The 23,268-nt window shown below is 41.1% G+C and overlaps 3 protein-coding genes across 4 annotated transcripts in view; 2 read left to right on the top strand and 1 right to left on the bottom strand.

The window, feature by feature from the left end:
* LNX2 (ligand of numb-protein X 2) overlaps positions 1-2,572 on the bottom strand; it is a 48,291-nt gene extending 45,719 nt beyond the window's left edge. For both annotated transcript variants that reach the window (XM_054577129.1, XM_054577130.1), the window contains exon 1: positions 2,297-2,572. The gene's annotated coding sequence lies outside the window, so the exon portion shown is untranslated. The remainder of the gene's footprint in view (positions 1-2,296) is intronic.
* A 1,234-nt stretch (positions 2,573-3,806) lies between these two features.
* On the top strand, positions 3,807-5,384 carry LOC129073495 (DNA-directed RNA polymerases I and III subunit RPAC2). Its single transcript, XM_054577131.1, has 2 exons — positions 3,807-3,938; positions 4,831-5,384. Exons 1-2 carry the CDS (start codon positions 3,913-3,915, stop codon positions 5,204-5,206), a joined length of 402 nt encoding a protein of 133 aa, XP_054433106.1. The 5' UTR covers positions 3,807-3,912; the 3' UTR covers positions 5,207-5,384.
* The window catches only part of LOC129073496 (protein POLR1D), a 38,200-nt gene continuing 18,787 nt past the window's right edge, over positions 3,856-23,268 (top strand). The window contains exon 1 of the mRNA XM_054577132.1: positions 3,856-3,938. Within this exon, the coding sequence (XP_054433107.1) occupies positions 3,913-3,938 (26 nt within the window). The 5' untranslated portion in view covers positions 3,856-3,912. The remainder of the gene's footprint in view (positions 3,939-23,268) is intronic.

Genomic DNA, 23,268 nt, shown 5'->3' with positions numbered 1-23,268 from the left:
TGTTCACTTCCTAAACATTAGGAAACTAAATCTCTGTCAGGATACTAATTCTAAGGGTAAGTGATAGAATTTAACCCTTGTTCTGATTCCACAGAAAGCTTAATCGGTACACTCTAATGCCTCCAGTAATACCACGTTACTTACCTAGTCCAATCAATTATACCTCCTGAATGCCACATCTTTTGTACTTTTACTGCCTTCACAGAGAATAACAACTTGCATCTACCAAGACCTTACGATATGCCAAACATTACTCTATGTATACGTGTTTTTCCAAGTTTCATCCCCCAAACTCTATGAAATGAAGAATGTAAGGAAAAGAGAGGTTGCACAGGGAGTGACAGGGCCAGGTTCACACCCAGACATTGTGCACTGGAAATCCCTGAGCACTCACCACCTACAGTATAACAGCTCCTACTTCAGTCTCTCTGCCTCCCACCTGGAAGCCAGCACCCTCCAGACTGTTGTAGATATCTTTCTGGAATACAAAGGTCATCATGACATTCTTCTGATTAAAATAAAGTCCAATTTTCTTAATTTGGCAGACAAAAGCCTTCATGTTTCTGTTCAAGTTAGCTCAATAAACATTTAAGTGTCTACTGTAAGCAAGATAAAGTGCTAAGTACTGTGAAATGAGTGATACACCAGCCCCCAACAACTATTCCAACCCCAGACACCATGTGCTTTAGCCAGAGTAAATATATGCAGATCTCAGTGCAACGCCCTACATGTTAGTCCCTCCGCTCTGAATGCACCTGGCAAAATCCCACACCAAACTGAAGAGTCAGTGCCTATGTGAGGCCTTCCCTAACAAACTCCAGGCAGAAATGCTCCCTCTGTTAAGTTCCGGCAGTACTTGGCTCAAATTACTTTCAGCCAGCCAGTGGAATAGAAGTATGGATCAACTTCCAAATGAGACTATAACAACTTAGGGCAAAAGCTGACTCCTGCTATCAATGTCTGGCATGCAGTAGGCACTCTACCATTTGCTGAATGAATAAATAATGAAAAATACCTAACTTGATGAGGAAAGGAGAGAAACAAGATACAGAATTAGGAATGTTAACGCACAAGTGGGCCAAATTAAAAGAAGTGTTATTCTACTTTGGTTCTGATTTGGCCTACATTTTAATCCTAGGGGAAAACTCACATGTGTGACTTGGACAAACTAAAAAGGCAAAACTTTGTTATTCATTGCTTAACAAAGCTTTGACAGGCCAAAAAGGATACTAGATCAAAGTCCATTTTCAAAAGGGGTAGGGGGATGTGAACCAAATCTATCAAAGTAAATAAAATTAAACTGAGGTCCAACTTCATTGGTGCTGTATCACGGTACATGTCAAAAAAAAAAAAGAAAAAAAAATCTGTCTTGGGACCAAGGCCAATTTACAAGCACTACTGCTGCAAGAATGGGAAATTCTTAAAGTGCAAGTAGTTCCCATACACCAGGGCTCACCATTGCTTTTCACTCAACTTCGTTTCTGGTTTCTGTGATTTAAACAGAAACATCTGTACAGTTAAGCCCAGCCCATGCATGAGTGTACAGTAGCTTCTGGCCGATACAGATGTCTTGATTCATGGCCTTAGATATAAACTTAAATACCAGACATATATAAATACATATATATGTCAAAAGTCCTTCGCCTAAAACATGGTATAAAGCTTTGGAAAGCGAGCGATGTATTTCCTGAACGGGTGCTTTGTTTGCAGCTGCTTCCAAATCAAGGTCCATATTTTGATATCCCCCTTAACCCCCGTCGAAGATGTTAAATCTCTCTCCCACCCTCTCTAGTCTAAAGGGTAAGGTGAGATTTATAGGCAACAGGCTGGGATGGAGGGTATGGTCTCTCCCCATTCCTTTCCAGGTGGAACAAAACCCGATGTAAGGCAGCTAGTACCACTCTCACTCATCACAAGATACACGCAGGAAACAAGAACTCATTCCCACCCCTCCCCTCCCTAAAAAAGAAAACGATGCAAAGATCAGCAACACAGTCGCCAGAATCAAATGGTAACCAGTTGGGGGCCACCCGCCTCTCCCCGACGCCTGGGGGCGGCGGACACTGGGAGCAGGGCAGCCGGTCCCTTCCATCCCCGGACAAGCGCAGCCAGCCCACACCGGGTCCGCGTACCCCCGCAGCCGGGGCCAGCGGGCAGGATAGGCACGGAGGACTGCTGCGGCGCCGCTTCGGCCGCCTCCCGGGCGCAGCGCTGCCCCACACCCCACCTACGCCCGCACCTGAGGCGGCTGCCGGGGACCCAGGGGCGCGGAGCTAGGCGGGCCAAAGTTACTCACTGGGATAGCGCGGCTGTCCGAGGGCGCGCACCGGCTCCCAACGCCGCAGCCCAGAGCCAGCTCCGCTCTCCCTGGCCCGCTGAGAGAGCCGGGAGCGAGGCGGCCTCCACTCGACCGGGAACGGAGACAGCTGGCGCCGCGTCCGCCGCCGCCGCCGCCTTCGCCGATTTCCTGGCAAGAAGCAAAGTCTGGCCAAGACTTCACTTCTCAACCGCCCCTGCTGTCTTCCCGGGGGCAAGCGCCAGGGCTCAGCCGCCCAACCCGACACGCACCTGGGCCAATCGGTGGCAGAATTGCGCTGGGGAATGGGGCGGGACAGAGAGCGGATCCACCTATCCAAGGACTCAGGAGGCGGGTCAGGCTAGGGCCGTCACTCCCGGGTTAGAGTGAGCACACTACGCCCCGCGCCGCCTGCCCTCCCCCACCCGCTTGCCGCAGGGTTCTTCGGCTTACCTCGCAGAAGACGAGCTCAAGAATTGTCTCTGTGCTCCCGGTCTTCGGCCGCGAGGAGCGTGGAACAGTGCGGGGGGCAGTGAATATCTAGGGGACTCAGGGAAGAACAGGTGGCACGGGAAAGCAGAAATGTAGGTGTGCTGGGCTACAGGACAGCTGGGATAGTGTCGTAGGGACAGGGGTTGGCCAGGAGGAGGAACGCGAGGGTAGCAGGAGAGCGAAGAAGGGAAGACTATTAGCGAAGAATACCTGACAGGACGGAGAGAGTAGAGGTACCCCGGAAGAAGGGGACGGAGAGCGAGTCTGTGTGGGAAGGTTGCTGAAGCGGGGCAGGGCACCTGAGAACAAAGGTGAGAGGGAGGTTCCGCAGGTGAGGAGGTTGAAGAAGCCAAAAGGGTAAAGGGAAAAGGAAGTCCAAAGAGAGGAAGTGTGTACTCCAGGCGTAGATAAGATCCTAGGAGAAAAAGGATGGGAAGGAAAAGTTTCCTTCCAAACTCTTTACACTTCCCCCCAAAAATCAAGACAAAAGATCAAGCTTCTCCGTCGACCCAGCTGTGATGTACAAATGTCGTCTTAAACCCATTCTGTTCTATTGTGAAATTCATCAAGGTGTATTTATCGACTATAGATTAAGCCTTTCGTCCCATGGAAGCCTCCCAAAGGTTGGGGTCCTGCGTGGGAGTAACACCTTCCCCTGCAGGTCTAGCAACAAGTCAAAAAGGAGTCGGATTTGGGCACTACGAAAGAAGGTGATTTGGGAAAGTCAGGTAGGCCCCACCCCGTTCGCCTACACCTGGAGTAAGGTGCCCAGGGCTGAGCCCAGGCACCCACAAGTTCGTCTCTGCCTCGGAGCGAGGGCGGGAGCCCAACCCCACCTGTCTCCGCTAGCTCTGCAGGCGGACCTACTCCAGAAACGCCGAGTGAGGAGCTCCGGCCTAGCCACCGCCCTCCTCACGCCCAAGGCGGGGTCTGTGGGCGGAGCCCTAGGGTCCCGCCCGGTGGGTGGGCCTTGTGGCGCCGCAGCGGCTCCTCCTCCCTCCTTCCGTCCTCCGCTCCTTCCGTCGCTGGCTCCTTCCTTCCTTTTTGGCTCCCCTGTTTCGCGGTATGGGGCAGAGTATCCCGCCCGCCCGCACTACCTGAGGATTCCGGAAGCTGCACCCGCGATGGAAGAGGACCAGGAGTTGGAGAGGTAACGTCCGAGGAGTCGGGCGGGAGGAGCGGGCCGCGCCCTGCACCGGAGCTAGCGGCCGAGGAGGGGTCCGCGGCAGGCCGGGGCCTCAGCCTCTGCCGCGTCCCGGCCTGACTAGGAGAGCAGGGACAAGAGAGAAATGGGCGTCTGGGCGGGAGATGGGCCTCCGCTTGGGAAAAGAAAGGAGGAGAAAGGGATGTGTTTGAGCAGAGACGCTCTGAACACTGGATACCTGAGGGAAGAGCACAAGTGTGAGAAACCCCCAAACTGCCAATTCCTAATTAGAACAGCAAGAGTAAGTCAAGCTAACGTGTAAACCCACGCACCAGGCCACTGTCCCCAAATGATAGTATTTGTGTGTTCAGTCAGGCTTAAGGCCCTGGTGACTGTGGCCCATGTCTCCCTTTTCTCTGAGTTCTCTTTTCTCTCTCCTGCTTGATAGACTTTTCTCGATCAAACTCTAGTTTCGTTACCTCCTCCAAATGGGCCTGCACGTTGATTATCTGTAGTCTCCAATCTTAAAATAATTTGTTTCTCTATGCCTTCCAACTCCCTTTTCATCCTTTAGCGAGGCAACCCTATTCTTATCCTATCCTTTCTTGTGATTCTATCAAAAGAATATTTTAGCAAACATTTAAGATTGTGTTTTAAAAGGGACTCCTATGTGGCCATGTGGATGGTCAGATGGAATAGGGAGAAAGTGGAAGCAGTAAGTTAGGTGTTTATTGATAGACTACGTGGAGGGAGGAGAATAAGGGGCTAATGCTAATAGTTCCGTGTAACTGGAGTGCATTAGAGTATTAATATGTTGCAGTTGTGATAAAGTAAATGAAAAAAAGCTGGTTACAAAATATTCAGTGTAATCTCATTTTTATAAAAAATATGTGTGTAGAAAAATGTCTGGATTGAAGACCTCAATGGCTGAAGGCGAGAGGAAGACAGCCCTGGAAATGGTCCAGGCAGCTGGAACAGATAGACACTGTGTGACATTTGTTTTGCACGAGGAGGATCATACTCTAGGAAATTCTCTTCGTTACATGATCATGAAGAACCCAGAAGTGGAATTTTGTGGTTACACTACAACCCATCCTTCAGAGAGTAAAATTAATTTACGCATTCAGACTCGAGGAGCTCTCCCAGCTGTTGAGCCATTTCAGAGGGGCCTGAATGAGCTCATGAATGTCTGCCAACATGTGCTTGACAAGTTTGAGGCCAGCGTAAAGGAATATAAGGACCAAAAAGCAAGCAGAAGTGAATCCACATTCTAGTCCCTTGTGCATCGTCAAGGGGGAAACATCCTCTAAGATATTTTCTTCGTGATCTCGCAAAACCCAGAAAGAAGTAGAAGTTTGATTACAACATATCTGTCCTTCAGAAAGATGTGATTCTATCTATTCACCATTACAGCTGTTAGATCACCTGCAAGAACCTGTGTATTCTAATAAATTCCCCTTTAAACTAATTTGAGTGGTTTCTGTTCCTTGGTCCTCAAAGTTGACTAGGGTAATCGCTTTTTTTTAATTTTTAATTTTAATTGAGCCAACATTGAAAGTGAGGACACAATGAGAAAAGCAGGGGACTACACAAGGACTTTTATTAAGGGAATTAAAAGAAATATGCATTTGTGGCTGTGATTGGGGGAGAGGAAGATATGCAGTAGAGCATTAGTCCAGATATGTTAGGGTTTTCTTTGTTTTGGGGGGTTTTTTTTTTTTTGTTTATTTTTTGTTTCTTTTAAGAGTAAAACAGGAAAGGAAGTAGGGGGAAGGACTTGTCCTCTTGCTACCTGTTTTTTATCCTTTGCTGTGATTCATAGATTGGGTAATGGTGGGGAGTAATGTGAAAGAATTGTGAGAATTCTGGTTTCGCATGAGAATTTTAGGTAATATCAGGCTCTATCTTTTTGATATTTATAAGATAGGTATCAGTTTACTGCTTTAATTTCAGGACACTAATAAAATATTTAGTTAGAAATGACCTAAGTAAGTCAAGAGAGTTTAATTATATTAGAGAGGGAGATTACTGGGATGGCCAGATTACCTTTTCAGTACTTGGGTAGGCACCTAAGTATAGCCCAGGGTTACATAAAAAAAGCAGTATTTGAAAGAAAGTAAGGACAGGGAGAAAGAATATACAATGTGGGAAAAATGGGGTTTTTTTGTTTTGTTTTGAAAACTTAATGAATTACATCTAAGAGCTGTCCTACCTACCTCTTAAACATTGTCTCATATCTATCCTACTCCAGCTTAACTCTTAATTCGCCTTAAATATCTGTCATCCTTTGAATCTGAGCACCCCACACCTAGCTTTGGGGTTTTTGTTAGTCCCTCTTTCTGGAGGACTTCTGCCTTACTGTAGTATAGATAAGACCATAACATGTTAGATTCTCTGCTAGTTTGGGTACTTGCCTATGCTTTCATTATACTCTGTCTCCTGGTCTTGGATTTACTATGTGATTGTTAGTGCTTACATTGTCTACCATTATACTAACTTGAATCACAATGCCTGATATGTAGTGGGCCACTGGTAAATATTGAGTGAATCCATATAGTTAGTTACAGTGTAGCCTTTTATTCACTCATATCAGACCTCTTGTACTGGCCTGCCAGGAAGCTTGCATTTCCTACATACAGCTAGTTTCTTTAGGTAGATACATTTCTGGATTTACTGAGCACCTGGCATATACCAAGCCCCAAGGTAGATATGCTAGTGGTTGAGACACAGTTCTTATTCTCATGGAGCATACATGATAAAAAGAGTGAATTTTTTAAAATTTGTATTTGTGTGGGACAGTGTGTGTGTGTGTGTAGTAGAAGACATGAAAGGAGAATCTGCTTTAGGTATGGAAGTCAAGGAATATCTTCCAGAGTTTACAGAAGAGAAACAGCTAGTTCTGCAAAAAGAAGAGAAAAGCTTTCTGGGGGGATAGTATGGGCAAAGGTCCTGAAACAGAAAATGGGTGGTTTGGGGAATTAAATGTATTGAAAAATTTATATATCTGTAGCATGGATTCAATGGGAAGAAGAGCTGGTAAGGAGTAGGGTTTTATGTACAATGGGAATGGCATCTGAATACTTTGAGTGTGGGGCAATGAATTTGCAGAGAGGCCAGAGTAGAAGCAGCAACTAAGAGTTGGCATGACCTGGAAGGGCAGTAAAGGTAGTGATGGAGGGAAAGTGTGGATTTGGGATGTATTTTTGAACCAAGTTTGTGCGGAATTGGTCCACCTCAGGAATTTGATGTGGAAGGTGAGGAAACTGAAAGATGATTTCTGCCTAGGTTTGGGGCCAAATTACTGAAATGGGAAGCTTAAGAGGGAAAATAGGTTGGGAGGTGGAGAAGGTGACTGAACTCAAAAGTTCCATCCTGAACACAGTAGATAGTAGATAAATGAGTTGGAGGTCATGAAAGAGCTAACAAAGCTAGAGATTAACTTATTTCTTGCCATAAAGGTGATATAAGTCCATAAAAGCTCAAGTGTATGAAAGAAATGGGTGCAAGACCAAGTACTATCCATGCTTAGTGTTTAAAGTTTGGGTGAAAAAAAGAGCAACCAGTGAAGTAGTAGGAAAGCCTATAGTAAGTAGAGTTATGGAAGCCAGGGCTGTCAGAGAGGGAGAATGATGTTGAATGAGTTGAACATAAGGATTGAAAAATGTCGATTGGATTTAACAGGAAGGTTGTTGGGCACTAGACAGGATTAATTTAGTATGGTTAGACATTAACACTCACTGTACAGAAGAATGACTTCATTTGGGTTTTTCAGTAAAGAAAATATGCTGCAGGACATTGGAGAGCTAAATTTAAATGGCAGGAGGGATGAGGAACAATCAAAGTCATGGGGCAAGCATAGAGAGCATTTTTTTTTAGAGTGGTAAAAGAGATTCAGAAAAACCAATGAAGATGTAGGGAAGTCCTAAAGGGGTAAGTGGGAAATTATCAAAAACTTATTTGCCTTTTCTAAAATTTTACCTATGAGTAGTCTTGTGCGGATGATAAATAGAATTATGTTGAGTTTTAATACCTCTGAACCAAGACCTGTCAGGAGATGAAAGCAAAGTTCAGTTACCGGACATAGAGGTATAGAATGATGATAGTAGACTGAAGTGATTAATGATAGTACATGTGCCCAGTGGTGACCACTGGCTGCATCTCATGGCTTCATTGTTTCTAAAAGGATTTATTGTCACTCATCATGTGGCCTGTTCGCTTGAATCTGTTTAGGGTTGTCATAAAATCACAGGTTCATACAAAACACCTAAAGGCAAATAGGTGCAAAGAAAAAACAGGGTAGGGCACTCAGAAGAACCAAGAATCAGGTATATGTGGGAGGAATCTCCATAAAATCAGCAAGAACCTGAAGGAAGGCTGAATTGGTCTGTGAAAGGATGAGGGAGATATGAATAATTAATATAAACTGTGAAGATAACTTGATCAGTATCTCTGATTTGCTCTTTAATAGCATTGTACTCTAAATAAACTAATATTAATGATTCAAGATCAGAAATTCTGTTTACCTATAAAGTACTATGCCTTTTAAGGAGTCTTACTAAGTGACATACGAAAGGTTTTTAATATATAATAACTTAAGTGCTTACCTAGCACTTCCATTTTAAAGCATTTTATAAACTATTTCTAAATTGCATATTGCTGTGACATCTAAATGCTCTAATTAGTTGGTGTAACATGGGTGCCTACAAAATTTTTGTAGAGATAAAAACATGTCTGCATAAAAAGTCCATTCAGCACCATTCTGACCCAGAGTGTCTTGCATTTCAGGAAATAAGAAAGCATATCAAGTTTTGTGGCCCACCATTCCCCATCCTTAATGTTTCCCTTAAACATATTACTAAGATTGTAGCTAGTCTCCACATCTCTAGACAAAAGTCATCATTTTTGGTTGGTTACCATAATTTTAGAGTCAAAGACAACCTTTGTAATAACCGTCCAATTGGGCTCCCAGGAAGTTTACCCAAGTTCACTAGTCTGCTTTCAAATACTTATAAAGTTCCCAAATTTAGCCCTTTGAGCTTGTTTTAATGTTGGCTTTTCTTTTGCTATTTTGAAACTTTATAAACTATCCCAGTATCATTAACGTGTTGTCTTTATTTTTTTTCACAATTAAATTTCTTCCAAACCTACATTAGATCTCTATACAATAAATGTGTACATAGTAGTGGTACAGTCCTGAGAAATGGTGGAGAAAAGAGAATATAATTAATATGGGTCTGTCCTAAAAAGCCTTATGTGGTTTTAAGAGAGAGAAGACAGTTGTACACATGAAAAAAGTTGCATTCATGATGAAGTGCTGTAATGTTCAGTGTAGAGTATTATGTGCTGAACACAGATTAGAATCAGTGAGAGACACTATTGAAGCGAAGATTGTTTCAGGAGTACCACCTCTGCCACCAATGTTCTAGACACTGGAAATAGCAAACAAAACAGGCATAGTCTGCCTCCTAGTAATTCGTGGACTATTGTAGTTGGCGGACTTGTAAAATAGTGTTCCAGGATAAATGGTTTCCACTTTCCCAGTGTAAATGAGCCATTTCCTGAGCTAGGGAATTCCATAAAGGTTTTGTTTTCTTTTGTCCCATGCCTATGCCGAGTGGTTGAGTGTAAGGAAACATTGGTAGACAGCAGTGAATTAGGGGACATTTATAACTGTCCAAATGTAATGTAAGGAGGCAGAGTTGTAGAAATGAAGGTAAAGGGATGAATACCAAAAAAAATAAAAAAAAATTAAAATAACTTGGAGACAGATTCTGTGTAGGGAAAAAGGTAATGAAAAGGTTGAAATGGCCCAATACCAATGTCTGACCTCTTTGTTTCCCTACCATCCCCTCACGACCAAAACCAGAATGGCAGGATTTACCATCTCCTCCCCAACCTGTCCTTGCTAATGGGAGCCAGTGGGTGCAGTCACCTTTACTTACGTCATTCCCCCACCCATGTCAGAAGAATTCACAAATTACATAATAACATGAATCCAGGGCTTCAGATGTGAAAGTTGGGGATGGGAAGAGGCAGTCAAGGCAGTAAGCTGACTGGCTCTTAACAGCTGTCTGCCTTCACCAAGTTGTTCTCAAAAAGAACATTTCATTCATTCCATAAATAATATTGAGCACATACCATATGCAGGCACATTTAGGGATACAGCAAAGAATAAGTTGCCCACATGCAGTTTATTTTATAATGGCAGAGATAGAAAATAAATGCATAAATATATCATGTAATTTAGGTAACAATATAAATGGGAAGTAAAAGAATGATGGGGGTGAGAAGACACTGAGAGAGACTGAGTAGTTAAGAAAGGCCATTCTGAAGAGGTGACATTCGAACAGAAGTAAAAGAGAAACCAAGGATAAAGGAGCATATGCCCAGAATTTTTTAAAACATGAACTTAGATTATTCACAAAAAAAAGCAAAATTATGAAACATTTTAAAGGAATAAACTTTAAGCATTGTGTATGTATGGTTTTTATTAGCACCTAGATTTATATCACTTTTTAGTCTGTATGTTTTTACCTAATACTTATAGAAGAGAATATTGAGTTACTGTGTGGGATACTAGGATATTGTAGTTGTTTTGGATTGCTAATATACATATGTATTAGGAGAGTTGAGTTGATTTTAGTTGGCTTTTTTTTTTTTTTGGTGTTTTTGAGAAAAGTATTATCTTTCTTAGAAGCAGAAGTTGATGTGCTTGGAGTCCTGCAAATCTTTTCAGCTACATAACTGAGGCAGTGTAGTATAGAAGCTATGAGGTTGCACTATTGAAATCATATTGCTTGGGTCTTGGCTCTAGACTTTTTAGCTCTATGTCCTTGGACATGCTGTTTGACCTCTTTGTGCCTCAGTTTCTTCACTGGTAAGATTGAGATGATAATACCACATAGGGATGTTATAACTATTTAGATAATATATTCAAAGTGCTTAGGATATCATTTGTCCCATATAGTGTGCTCTCAATCAGTGTTAGCTATTGTTGTTATATCATTAATTGTGTTGAACAAGCCAGTTTTGTTCATTTCCTTCTAGGTGAAAACTTGAAGGCAAAATAACCTTAGTAACCTCTGTTATTTTTTTTTTTTTGTCTCTAGCACAAACAGCAGTATAATATAAATTTGTGAACCCCAGTATGGAATGTTATCACATTGCCAAGGCCATTGCTTTTCAGATAGATTAAAACAGCATTCCTATTAATAGGATATAGATAAAAATCAAAGATAAATGGATTGTATTTCTCCTCTTTTCACAAAGAAATTAAGATTCTTTTTTTTTAATTTATTTACTTTTTAAATACATTTGTCTCTGCCTCCCCCACCGCTTTCCCTTGCCCCCTAGAAATTAAGATGCTAATGGGACATTTATAATCTTTCTTGACCTTCAAGGCAAAGGTTAAGCAGGAAGGAAAAGCAAGTTCCATAGCAGATGGATACCTGGTTTGGTGCCAAAATATCTGAATATTGCCCTGACCCGTGTGGCTCTGTTGGTTGGGTGTTGTCCCACAAAGCGTTTCCCTGTCAGGGCACATGCCTGGGTTGCTGGTTTGGTCCCCAGGCAGGGTGTGTAAGAGAGGCAACTGATCAATGTTTTTCTGTAACAGTGCTGTTTCTCTCCCTTTTTCTCCCTCCCTTTCCCTCGCTCTAAAAATAAATAAATAAATAAATAACAAAAAATCTGAATATTGATAGGAAGCCAGGACTCAAGCTAGGTCAGCTAAACATAAAATTGCATGAAGTATACTTACTGGAATTTTATGTAATCATACTAATCCTCAGTAAATTCCACATTTGTTATACAAGGCACTTAATATATATCAAAAAGAAAAGCTACCTGTTTGTTTTTCTGAAGTTACCATGCTGACCTGGATGAAACCTCAGAAAAATTGTACATAATGCCTCAAGCAATACTATTAAAAAGGCTCCAAGAGAAAATGAAACTGCTGGGAGCTTCTAATCAGACAGAGTCTGAACCATCAGTTGGCTTAAGCAACAGTTTGAGTATTGTTTGTTTTCTTTTTCAAGGGTGAAAGAGGCTTTCTGTCTAAAGGCCTCTCTTTCAAGACAGTACTGTATAAAGGTGAAGGGTAAGGACTCTGAAGTCAGAGGGCCTGTCTCCCTACATTCCTAAATTGTGAATGTAGGAAAATGACTTAACCTTTATGAGCCTCAGTTTCCTTATCTGTAAAATTGGGCTAATAATAATACCTACTTTATAGGGTTATTGTGAAGACTAAATGAAATAAAGCACTTAGCACAATGCCTAGTACTGTATATTTAAATGTTCAAATATCAGCTATTGCTGTTTGTTGTTGTTACAATATACTGATTTTGTTTAAGCCAATTAGTGGTGGTTGGAATTATAGCCTTCATAGCACTAGTTATGCCTTATTATCCACAGCAGCCTTCAAGGCTGGCTTGCTCCAACTGGTCTCTGTCCACATCATCACCTGTGACTGTCTGCCATACTTGCCTTCTCACTTCTTTCATATTGATATATGCCTCACTTATTCCTGTTTCAGAGCCTTGGCCTTTGCTTTATACCTACATCTTTACATGGCCTCTCTCTTTCCAAGGTTTTTTACTCAGAAAGACCATCCTTGATCACTGTATTAGCTGTCCATTGCTGTATAACAAATTGTCCTAAAACTTAGTGGCTGAAAAAAAAATTCTCACAGTTTCTGTGGGTCAGAAATCTGGTTGGAGTGTAGCTGGTTGATTGTGACTCCAGGTCTCACAAGGCTACAATCAAAGTGTCATCTGGGCTGCAGTCATCTCAAGGCTTGACTCTGTGATATTTCACATCTTAAGTTCATTCACTGGGGACTGCCTCATGCCATAGCATCTGGCTTCCCCCAGATCAAGCAGTCCAGGAAAGAGAAAAAGAGCTCAGATGGAAACCATAGTCTTTTTATGTCCTAATCTCAGAAGGACATTCCATCACTTCTGTCATGTTGTGTTCGTTAGAAGTAAGTCAGTAAGTAGGTCCAGGCTACACTGGGGGTGGATGTTACAAGGGTGCGAATACCAGGAAGAGGAGATCCTTAGGACCATCTTGGAGGCTGCCTACCACAATTGCCTTCCCCAAAATGGTATGTGCGCCTACATACAAACCACCATTTTCTGCGCCTGACCTTGCTTCACTCCTTTATACTATTACTCACTGTTAACTGACATTATATTATATATTATAGGTTTATTGACTGACTCCATTTAAATATAAACTCCCTGAGGACAAGGGTTTCATCCTTGTTTGCCTGTGTACCCACAGCACTTAAAACACTAGCAGGCACAGAGCGGGGTTTCATTAGTATTTATTCAATGAATGAATGCATGAATGACTGATTGTCAGTGTCAGTATGACTGATGCAACAGGGAGGACAGACTGCAGAGGACTGATTTGTAATGACATTAGTTTGTGCTCTCATCAGATGACACTTGCATACTCATCCACCACAGTAATAAGCTTTGAGAAGAAAAAACATTTTTGAGTGAGGCAATGAAGCACACCTCTTCTGTGGCTTCCATGGGAAGGAGATCTCTAAGTATCATAGAGCCTTGATAAAGGTAGCTATACTTTGGAATCTATTTCATTTATGTCTTCTCTCTATCCCCAAAAGCCTTTATACTGCCACCCCTACCACCTTTATCTCATGCTACATTTGTTACCTTTGCTCCTAGTAGTCTAAAATAAAAGGTAGTGTATTGCCCACTTCAAGTTGAAAAAAAGAAAACTTTTGTTTTGCAGCAGCAGCTATATGAGAGGGTGATACTGATTATCCTTGGGATTGGGGTCTGCAGAGAATTCCAGTGGGGCAAGAGTTGCAGGGCTATTGTTTTGGTTACCATTAGGTAGAATTAAGAAGGATTTGACTCTAAGGTTTGCTGTTTTGCTAATGCCAAATAATACATTCATTTCCAGACCAAGTGTCTGATAAATTGATACCATTTATTACAAAAGTAGCATTGCTTTGGAAAAATACAGAAAATATGCATTTTTTCAGCAACTCTTTTAAGTCCTGCTGTGTCCCAGGTAGTAGGCATGCAAAGATGAATTTCATTTGGTTACTGCCTTCATAGTTTGCAATCAGGTTGGACCAAAGAGCTATGAATATTAGGTGTCATTTTTTTCTAGCTCTTCTACCTTGTTTAACATTGTAGCCTCTCCCCCAAAACCTTCATCTTGCAGTATATACAGTCCCTGGAACAGTGCCTGACCCATAGCAGATGCTCAAAAAAATATTTATGAATAAATGAATAGTATTTTTTTCCATTGAATATCCTATCAGCTGAATTTGAATTTGAAAGGCTGAAATAACTATTCTCTAAGCTTTGGAGTTGAAAACCACAAATTTGTGGTACTAGATCTTTAGCTCCATAGTCTGTCACACATAAGTGACAACAGGGAGGAAAGAGACTTAGGAGTTCATTTAGACTAAAGGTGGTCATGACCAGAGCTGGCAAAGACAGAGTGCCAAAGGAGAAGCCTGCACAGTGGGAAGTTAGCGGACCTTTCAGATGGATCTGTTAGGGATCTGTGAGTCCAGAGAGGTTACCTGAGCTAAGAAGAGGTGGGTATGTTGTTTATATACATCTAAGAAAACAGGACTTTGGATCTGGAAAGCCAGATTTGGCTGTGATTATATCTGTTCTCTATACTTATTGTATACCCTGCTGTGCTTTATACTCACTGCATGGTTTCAGATTTGGGGAGTTCATGGGTCAATAATATTTCAAAAAATAAAATCTAATAGGGTGAGCTATGTATGCTTACCTGGGTTTTATTTTGCCTTTAAAAATGTTCTTTCCCTTGTCTTGGAAGAAAGTTATCAGAAAGCCAGTCTTTATAGGGTCTGATAGCAGATGAAGGCCTCCAGTGTGTTTTTCTGCCACAACCAATCAATTAATTCTGACACTCTGCCTGGAGATAGCACAGATCTCACAGGTTATAGGCTTAATCCAATAAGAGCTCATACCACCACCACCACCCCTCCACCCCAACCCCCCCCCCCACACACACACAAACACACACACTCCAGACCCTTCAGAGGCCAATTTCAAGCCCAAGTTGTTACCCGTGCTTGTGGGAAACTGGCTTTAACAGAGATTCCCACGACCCCCTCTCCTGGGTCAATTAATTTGCTAGAAGAGTGGCTTGGGGAACTTAGAGAAAGTTTATTTATTTAGGTTTATTAGTTTGTAATAAAGGATACAGATGACCAGTCAGATGAAGAGGTACATAGGGCAAAGTATGTGGGGTAGAGGGCAGAGTTTTTCTTCCTCTCTTCCTGAATCTTGCCACGTTCACAAACACTAAAGCTTTCTAAACCCCATCCTTTGGGCTTTTTAAAGAGGCTTCATTATGTAGGTGTGATTGATTAAATCATTGACCATTGGTGACTGAACTCAATTCCCAGCTTCTCTCCTCCCACCGTGGATCAGGGGAGGGGACTGAAAGTTACATCCCTCCAATCACCTGGTTGGTTCCCCTGGCAAACCAGTCCCCATAGTTAGGTTACCTAGGAGCTTTCCTAAAGTCACCATTAATATAACAAATGACACCTTTATCATTCTAATCAGTTTCTTCCAGTGTTTGCCTCAGTATTTTATCCACAACTCAATTTCTCACTGCCATGTTTGGTAAGTTATATGGGATCTCAGAATGAATTTTAAGTGGAAATCAGATTTCAAGTTAAGGATTACACATCATTGAGATTCTTCACCTAAAGTTATTTCAGACTCTGGTTTGCTTGCTTACTCTGTCCTCTGTACTTAAATATAAATCCTTGTGTTTGGACTACTTCACAGGGTTTTTATTCATAAGTAATTAATATAAAATTGGGGATATAAGCATCCATTGTCATCTCATTCCCTGAAGTTGGAAAATAAAAATTATAATCATCGTGTTCTTTATCAAAGTAAATGAGTTGAATTATGTTCTACATCAGACCTTGTAATCTATAAACTTTCCAACTTGGTTCTAGAGGGTTTTTTTTTTTTACTGTTTTTTGGTTTATTTGTTTATATGGCAAAGAATGCACTTTTTCCTTAAGTGGATGGGAAAAATTGGGGATTCTAGTGCCTCGTGATTAGGTACTATTCTGCTGAAAATGTCTGTCTTTCAAAGTGTCAGCCTACAGGTGTGTCTCCACCTGCTGCCCAGACTTGTAGCAAGCAAGCCAAGAGTTCCGTTTCTATTTTCTTATTCTAGTAAGTTGGTCCCCATCTGAGAGCGCCGTGCTTCAGAACAAGCCAGGACACGAGGGAGCCAACTGGGCTTATTCTTAGCCAAAAGCAGACAGCTTAACAGATACATAGCTGTGACTGTAAAGTAAGAAGACTGATGCCACTAGCCAGGTGGGAAAAACCAGTTCAACCCTGCTTCAAGGTAGACACTGTCTTTACCATTTATAGAAAAGGAAACTGAGGTAGGTTTGCAAAAGTTAAGAAACGAGCTTAAGGTTATACAGCTTCTAAGTAGACACAAACCCAAGAATGCCTGACTTCTTAAAAGGCTTAGCTTTTAATGTCCACAGTGTTGCCTGTGTTATCTCTCTCAGGTACATATGAAGATACTAAAGCTTTGCCAGACATACGCTCTGAAGAGTTCAGTTTGAATTGACCAGTAGTTCTTGTTTACGTCAAAGTTCAAGTTGAGACATGTTGGAAATGGGGCTGCTTTTTAAACATCTTAATCATGTAAAAAAAATCAATGAGTTAGAGTATCTGGCTAAGAACCCAGATGTGGGTTTACTGATGCTTGGTCCATAAAAATATCCTTTTTCCATATACTAATAAACTCCATTGGCATTATTTTAAATACATTCATTTTAACTTTTTAATCTATATTGTACAAAACTGCACTTGATCATCATCAAAATGTAGAAAATATCTTTATGGATAAAATAAAATAAGGGCCTGTATTAGTTGAAAGGACTCTGGATATGGAGTGAGAGGTTAGAATCAGGTGTACCACTTACTGGTTGACCTTGGACAAGTCAGCCTTCCTAAGCCTTAGTTGCCTAACAAATAAAAAAAGAGACAAAAACTTCAAGCATTCTTCTGAGAACCAATGTGATCATTATATTATGCTGTTAATCACTGTTTATTTTGATTTCTTTCCTTGCATATTATAGTAAAAAGAGTCTTGTAAATACTTGGACTTGGGACCTCTCTGGAACAGTAAGCATGTAGGAATTCATATAGAAGTTTGGTATATGGCCCAATTTCTATCAAGTAAATGATAAGGGAGAATTGTGAATTTAGGGATTGGCTACTTCAAATCAGTTGTGAAAGTGTGGTCCCAAACATTTGTATTAACGCAGTGCCCTTTTTGTAAGCATAAAACAATGTCAGGTCTTGGAAGCAGGCCCAAATATGCTGTCTGGGTAACCAGCATGATCTGCCTCTCAGAATTTCCCCTACTTTCTCAGTTGGGTATCCGTTCCATTTATAACACAGTCTAAATTCTTCATTAGCATTGCTCCAGCCAGTCTAACTGCAGCTGCAAGCATGGGTTGTGTGTCAGTGGTAAACGAGATGGTTTTAACATGTGCAGTAACTTAAAGCATAGCAGTAATGCAGGGACAAAAGATTGTGTTTAAGTTTTTTGATATGTTGTAAAATGAATCATGAAACATTTGCTCCAGAACATGCTTTCATATTTCCTTCTTGGTTATATCATCACACGTCAGTAATTTAACATCCGAATAGTAAAGTCTGCTTCAGAGTTTGCTTCTTCTTGACTGTGTTGCATCTGGTTTCTGATGCCCAAGTCACCAATTGTACTACTTTCTGTGGTTTCTTTCTTTTGTCAATTGATTCATTGGTGTGATAATACACTTAAAGGTTGGATTGATCAGTAATGGAATTTTCCATTCTTTGGACTTTTCTCATATAGTGATTAGTTAGTCCCATGTGCTGGTTCCTTTACTTCACTTATCTCTGCAGTCTTTCTAGCGGTCCCTCCTGTGCTGCTGAATTTAGCATTTATAAGAATGTGTTTGCATTGCATCAGAGCTCTATTGTTACCGAACCTAAAATGGGGGATTGTCTGTCTGTCTGCCGCCACAAAGGCCAAACTCATGAGGCAGGTGCTGATGCAAAAGGAAAGAGATTTTTTTATTCAGGTGCTGTGCCATCTGGGAAAACGGACTCCCTGTCTCAAAGCTGATCTCTTCCACAAAATCAAGTCAAAGTCCAGTCATCCTCAGCAAGACCAAAACAAAAGCCAGTGCCCAGAGTTCCTGCTTCATTTTAAAATACCGTCTTTTGGAGTCCACAGGTGGCTGCTAAGCAGTCATCCAGGTAGCTTAACTCATTCCCAGCTGCTGTCTGTTTCAGGCTCCCATGGGCCATGTGGCTATTGAGGCCACAAGGTCGTGTGTTCCTGGGAGAAGCACACAAATGCAACTGGCAAGTGCATCACCAGGTGGGCAAAAGAGTAAGAGAGATTCCCTCATGGAGACCATGGCTGCTAAGGCCATGTTGCCCATGGAGAGGACAGGGTAGGCCACTATCCAAATGCAGATCATGAGCCAAGAGCCACAGCAAGAGAGCCTTCTTTGTTCCCCTGGGTGTTTTCTCAAAATAACCAATCAACTTCCCAAACTTTTAAGAGCTTCAGGTGGGTCTGCATCCCAACCAATCCCTTCTTTCCCAGCCTAGATTGACAGGCCTTTTTGGTCCAGCATCTCCCCCTGTGCTATTTTGATTTCTGTGATGCATGTGCCTGCCTTCCTCTGGTCCTACACCCAACCTGGTATGGTGGGGCTTTTCATACACAGTGTGAGAACCCCTACATCTTGGCTAGGGGGGAAGACTCCCCTGACCTGGGGCCTCTGGCCACATCCTGAGGCTCCAGCATCTCAGGGCAAACACTCCACTACAGCTGGGCCCAACCACCACTGCCACTGGGAGGGAGGCGGAGGCCCTGCCACCCTTGACAAAACTGAAGAAATAGCTTCAAGTGGGCTGACCAGATTTTCTGCTGAGTAGGTCATTCTTGGGGCTAAGAGCCAAGAACTCTGAAGCATTGTTTAGGACAGTCTGCAGAGAACTAGAGATCATTTGTACAAAATAAACCTCTTTTAGGATTGAGAGTATAGTTTACAGACCATACTTTTTGGTGAGGTGGTTTTCTGGTATGTGGTGTGTTTATCAAAGGATAGAATGTCAAACTTCATCCCTCATTAAAGAAAGCCATATAGGCAAACTTTAGAGGCTTTATATTGTAATACTTTCTTTTGCACAATTGTTTCTTTTTTCTTTTTTTAATTAGAATTTGAGTTTGAATTTTATTTTACATTTCTGTCATATTTTTGTCCTTTACTAAATTCAGTTAGCTTTTCTCTGCTGTGATACTGGCTTCCTTCCACATCTTCCTGAACTTTAAACTTTGTGTTTTTTTTACAGTTTTGTTTTCATCAGTTTTTTTCTTCAAAGTATCTCTTCTTTTCAGGATATCACAAAATGCTTTCATTGAGTAAAAGAGTTCAATAATTATTTTGACTTTATATTCTTTGAGTTTATTTCTCCCAACTAATATTTAGTGGAGGGGGGAGTGTGGGTGTGTGAGTGTGGGTGGGTGTGTGTGTGCGCGCGTGTGTGTTGTTTGTTTTAACTTAACAATTGACCTATCAAACAGTTATACTGTTGCTGGTGTGGTGCTGTTCATGGTCTTTTCTAGTTAGAGTTTACTATATTTCTAGGTTAATTCTGCACCATCCCCATTTCACCTCCACAAAGTTATTTTTAGTAATAGATGTTTTTCTGCATAACTTACATAAAATTTACCATAGCACATTTAATGAGGTCTTATAATATGAAGAACTGAAATGAATCGCTGTATTTTCTGGGTGGCTCCTTAATCGGGATTTAAGAATAGAAATTTTAAAAGTACTACTTTGAACATGAAGCCATTTCATTATGAAGTCTTTCCTATGGCGAGATGTCTTATGAACTGAGAAATAAAGTTTTCCTCTAAGAGCTAAACTAATGTGAATCAGCCCACATGTTAACTACTAACTGAAGAAGTCATCCTTCTGTAAGAATAGTGCACCCTCAGAGGTCACCTAGGAAAGGGAAGCTATGGACGTATGAGAATGTCAAAATCTAGGTGAAGGGACTAGAGTGTTATCTTCATTACAGCAGTTCTTGTCATAAATACAAAGAAGTACAGTAAAATACTGCTGCCATTTCTTTACCTGCCTCTCTTGAGTAGACTGGGCTTTTTAGGTGTTGGGGTCATCCCTTTTAATACAGCTGTAATGTAAGGGTTAACTAAGATCCTGGGTTCACATCACAGCCCCATCACTTACTGGCTATTGTGGCCTTGGTAAGTTTCTTAACTTCCCATTGTTTTCTTATCTTTTTGTCTGTGAAATAATAGTTACATAGAGGATTTGTAAGAATTAAGTACATAGGCTCTGTTGCCATTATTATTTTTCATCATATCCCTAGTGGTGCATTTTAAGTGCTTATTATATTGATATTCAAAGGAGAATTTCATTGAATTGGCAAGAAAGGCAGCCCCCCATATATACAAATAGAAACAGATTCCTCTGTTTCTGTCACTGAGGATCTTGTTTGTGCTCAGTGCAATTCATAACCCAGGAAACACCCTCCTCATGTTTTGACCTGCACCCTTGAATGAAAGGAAACTTGAATACGTGGAGATTGGTGGGTTGTACCACTGTTGACTTTGGAGCGGATATGTTTTAGAGTACAGGAAGGATTTGAGCTGCGGAAGTGGTTTAGAAGAGAAAAGATAAATTAACTTGTCAAAGCTGTTTCGGCATGAATACAATACATTATACTGTAAGAAAATATTGTTTCCTGGTAGTGCTCGGCTTCCATTTTCTTGCTTGTCTTAGGATTTCAGTTCATGGCTCTGGAGGTTCTCAAGACTTAGTACTGTAGTAGGAATAGTTTTATTTGGAGGCTAATATTTGCAATGTTAAATCATATTACTCATATATATGTATATGTGTAAGTTTACGTAGACCCAACAGGGAGTTTGATACTGATGCACTAACCATCTTATCATTTTACACGGAAATTTTAAAACATAAAATTTAGATTTTCAACTTTTTATATTTAAGGTAATTTACAATTTGACAAACATACTCAAATTTTGTCCACATTGAATATAGTTATATTTTCCTTTTAATATTCTAGATTAATACAGTCCATAGAACATAATTTATGTAAAAGCCTTGATTACTTAATTTGACAGCTGTTTCATTGTCTTCAATTAGTGTTTGTAGTGTCCCACTATGACATTATTTTTGATGTGGGGTTGTCATGGTCCTGCTCAAATTTGGCCGTGCCTGGAGATTGCACAAGAAACCTATGGCCACCAATTCCTTCATCACATTCTTTGCCCAGTAACATGTTCTTCCTTTTTCTCTCTTCTTTGTCTTGCTTCTTCCATCTGGCTACAGATACAATTTTTTTTTTTTTAATCCTTGCATTTTTAACTTGTCCCACTCATACCCTGAACTTGTTCATTTCCTCAGATCTTTATTTACTATCTACCATGTGACAGGCATAGGGAAAACTAAGATGAAAAAAACAACTTCCCTGACCTCTAGTTAAGTGAAAAATACCTATCATATTTCTTGTGCTTCTGATGAGATTCAGAACATTTGGATCTAAATAAATACTTTATTTTATCCTTGTAACAATCCTGTGAGGTTATCATCATAGTAAAAAAAAGGGGGTGGGGAGAGCAAGGCCCATCATTGATTTTTCCAGCCTTGCTTAAAATATCACTGTTTTTTTCCCCCCATTGGTCCACATTGGCATGAAATCAAAAAGTCTTGTTAACCCTCCATTCAAATTCATGTTCTTCCATCATCCTCCAGGGTGTTGCTGGTGTAAGATGTCTTTAAAAAATTAAGCAACTTTTTTTGCAACTCCCCCTATTTTAATATTATAAATATTGGGACTTACTACATTCCCCTAGGTAATCCAATTATTTGTTTCTAAAGCACATTTATTTGACATATACAGTCACCAGCAGTAAACCTCTTCCGGGAAGGGCCTCACGTACAGTATAAACCATTGTACCTTACCAAGCAAGTGCTTAACAGAGGTTGAAGAGATTGGCTAAATTCAACATAATTTACCGAATTAACTTCTTGTACCTCTATCTTTTACCTGGGAATAATTACTTTCATTGCCCAAATGACCTCTTTTTCCCTAGTGAGTTTTACCTGTCTTCATAAACCTTTCCACCATTTGAAGTTTGTTACCTTTCTTTACAAGTGATAGGTGACTCCAGACAGTTTATATATTTTCTGAAATTAAATAAGGATGCCCTGAATTTCTTCATCTATATCTGTTCCTGAATTTCTAAGTAATACAGCACCCAGACTTTTCCTGTGGGTTCTACGATCTGTATAATAACAACCACTAATGCTGCTAACTGGACAGAAGCCTATAGGCATCTGTTCGCAGATCCCAACAAGGATCCAAACCATCTGTCCCTATTTTTTCATCAGAGTGTTTTGTGGTCTGACAGCAAAAGCTTACTGAAGATCTAGTGAATTGTTCAGTTTCTCTCTCCAAGACTTAGCACTTCAAGGAGGAAATTTAGATCATTATAATGAAGTTCCTCTTAAATTCTTCCCAGGGCTTTGATGGGTAGTGTATGTGCACAACATGGATGTAAGCTGGTTACCTTCAGCGTTGGTGATGTGCTGGACCTGTCAGATGCCTCCCAGTCACGAGCAGCCAGTGGTGCTGTACTCAGTTTTCCTGGTTTTCTAAGTCTGTGTGCTTGTTACCCAGTCATGTTTGTTGGAACACATCAAGACCCTCAGAGTAATTTTAGGCGACTTAGTGTCTTATTTGAACCTCTTTTTCTATCATGTGACAGACTTTACAGCTAGTTGATCAAAGGTGACGTTTTTAAACGTTTTTATTTTTAGAGAGGGGAAGAGAGGGAGAAAGAAACATCAGTGTGTGCTTGCATTTTGCGAACCCCCTGCTAGGGACCTGGCCTGCAACCCAGGCATGGGAATCGAACCAATGACCCTTTGGTTCGCAGGCCGGCGCTCAATCCACTGAGCCAGACCAGCTAGGGCAAAGGTGACTTTTTAAAGATTAAAGGAGTCATGAAATTTGGAAAGCATCTGAGATTTAGTCTTATGTTCCTAACTCTCTACTTTAGTCTATCCAAACTACTAGAACAGATACCGCAGACTGGGTGGTTTAGACAACAAACATTTATTTTTGACAGTTGTGGAAGCTAGAAGTCTGAGTCCCAGGTGTGGGCAGATTTAATGTGTGGTGACAGCCTGTTGTCTGGTTCTTGGTCA

Source organism: Pteronotus mesoamericanus, unplaced genomic scaffold (genome assembly GCF_021234165.1).
Source record: "Pteronotus mesoamericanus isolate MK-2021 breed Mesoamerican mustached bat unplaced genomic scaffold, CSHL_Meso_final contig_41, whole genome shotgun sequence".
Classification (NCBI taxonomy): Eukaryota; Metazoa; Chordata; class Mammalia; order Chiroptera; family Mormoopidae; genus Pteronotus; species Pteronotus mesoamericanus.
Note: the sequence above shows the minus strand (reverse complement) of the source record. Positions and strands in the feature narration are given on the sequence as shown.